The sequence below is a fragment of the Medicago truncatula genome, chromosome 5, assembly GCF_003473485.1.
Source record: "Medicago truncatula cultivar Jemalong A17 chromosome 5, MtrunA17r5.0-ANR, whole genome shotgun sequence".
NCBI lineage: Eukaryota > Viridiplantae > Streptophyta > Magnoliopsida > Fabales > Fabaceae > Medicago > Medicago truncatula.
Genome location: NC_053046.1, coordinates 32,605,296 through 32,606,914, shown reverse-complemented (window position 1 = coordinate 32,606,914; position 1,619 = coordinate 32,605,296). Strand labels below are relative to the sequence as shown.

General features: G+C 34.5%; 1 protein-coding gene across 1 annotated transcript; it reads right to left on the bottom strand.

Annotated features, from left to right (window-relative positions):
• Window positions 1-216: 216 nt before the first annotated feature.
• On the bottom strand, window positions 217-1,358 carry LOC11413644 (uncharacterized). The gene has a single exon (XM_039834084.1). The coding sequence runs from the start codon at window positions 1,246-1,248 to the stop codon at window positions 319-321; it is 930 nt and encodes a 309-aa protein (XP_039690018.1). The 5' UTR covers window positions 1,249-1,358; the 3' UTR covers window positions 217-318.
• Window positions 1,359-1,619: the final 261 nt, after the last annotated feature.

Sequence of the window (1,619 nt, the reverse complement as noted above, 5' to 3'; positions counted from 1 at the left end):
GTAACAAACATATATATTTTCTACTTTCAATCTAAAATCAAATATTTCATAAAAACACGGTTTATAATTTATAAACTTTGCGCAATTAAAATAGCGAGATTGGGCTTTGCCCTCTCTTGTACCAAAAAAAAATAAAAAAAATAGCGAGATAATAATAGATATGTATCACATGTAACAATCTTAATCCTAAATATTCAAATGCTGGATCCCCTGCAAATCTCGATGGCAGAAATCAGCAATGGTTGAGAATCATTGGAAGCTCTTATCCATTTTTCCATCTCGTCATCAAGATCCTTCCATGGCATATTGTGAACATCCTCAATGTTGGGCTTCGGTAACCCGGATATCTAATACACACTCTTTTAAGTATTCCCTACGACTATTGTTGTACACATCGAAAAAATTGTTCTCAAACCCAGCCCTCGCCATAACATTTGTTGTTTCCTCTAGGTCTTTGATGGTTTCTTTCTTCAACGCGTCAAACTTTAAGTTGGGATCCTCTATCACCGATTGTGAGTGTTTAAGTTTTCTTACAGGCTCCAAAACCATTTGAATGGACTTTGAATTTCCGTGCTCAAGCGCCTTCACACGAGTCTCGAGTTTTTCCAACCTACTACCAATATTAGTACTAGCCAGTTGTAGAGAATCCACCATATTAAGAACCACTGAATTTCCATCTTGGAATTCAGAGCACGGTTTATTTTCTCTAGCATCTATTGAAGGAAAGGATGAACGGATAATAATAAGAAAATAGCTGAAAATTGCCCCAAAAATGAATAATTTCAATGTAATCTTCATGAGTTGCATCATTAGACATCCAAGAAGAAAATATAGAAGATCGATTTCAAATCCGCATTGAATTTTGTTCCTCGACAAACTAAGCGCCGTGACAGCAAAGGATGCACATGAAATGAGACTATATGCATCTGGTGTATTATCCATTAATTTATCAAAAAAATATGAATACAGTGACGTGATTGCCAATACAACAAATGTTGTATGAGCTACGAACCAATGACTTCTTGGGTGTTGCCAAATCCTTGCGGCAAATAAAACTAACACGCAAAGGATGAAACTGAAAACAGTGTAAAGAGTTATCACCAACATGGTCCATCCTCCAAATAGATAGTTGAAGGAAGAACTTAGAGCATTGCAGAGCAGTCCAGCAACAACAGCAGCAAATCCCACAAATCTCCACACCTTTGGCAGCATCATACATCTCCAAATTTGGAATAGAATATGTGTCATATTGTTTGAAGTGAGTAAGAATTAATTTCACAGATGGAATGAGAGTGAGACTAACCTCTTCTACTTAGGATGTTAGAAGTTATGATCTCTACTCTTTTACTTAGGGTGTGAGAAGCTATCTCTATTTGAATAGAAATTTTTGAGGCAAAATTCCACACGAATTTTCGTGGAAAAAGCTTCAATCATTTCTCTCCACATGTTCATTCTAGTATGTTTTCATTCAAACTTTCATCATCTTTCAGTTAATATTGTTTTTCTAAACAATAATATGAATTTGATTTTGATTAAAATTATTTTGATTTTGATTAAAATTATTTTGATATTGAATTAAATTTTAGATAAAAGGGTTAATAGTGTTTTACCCCCTGTAA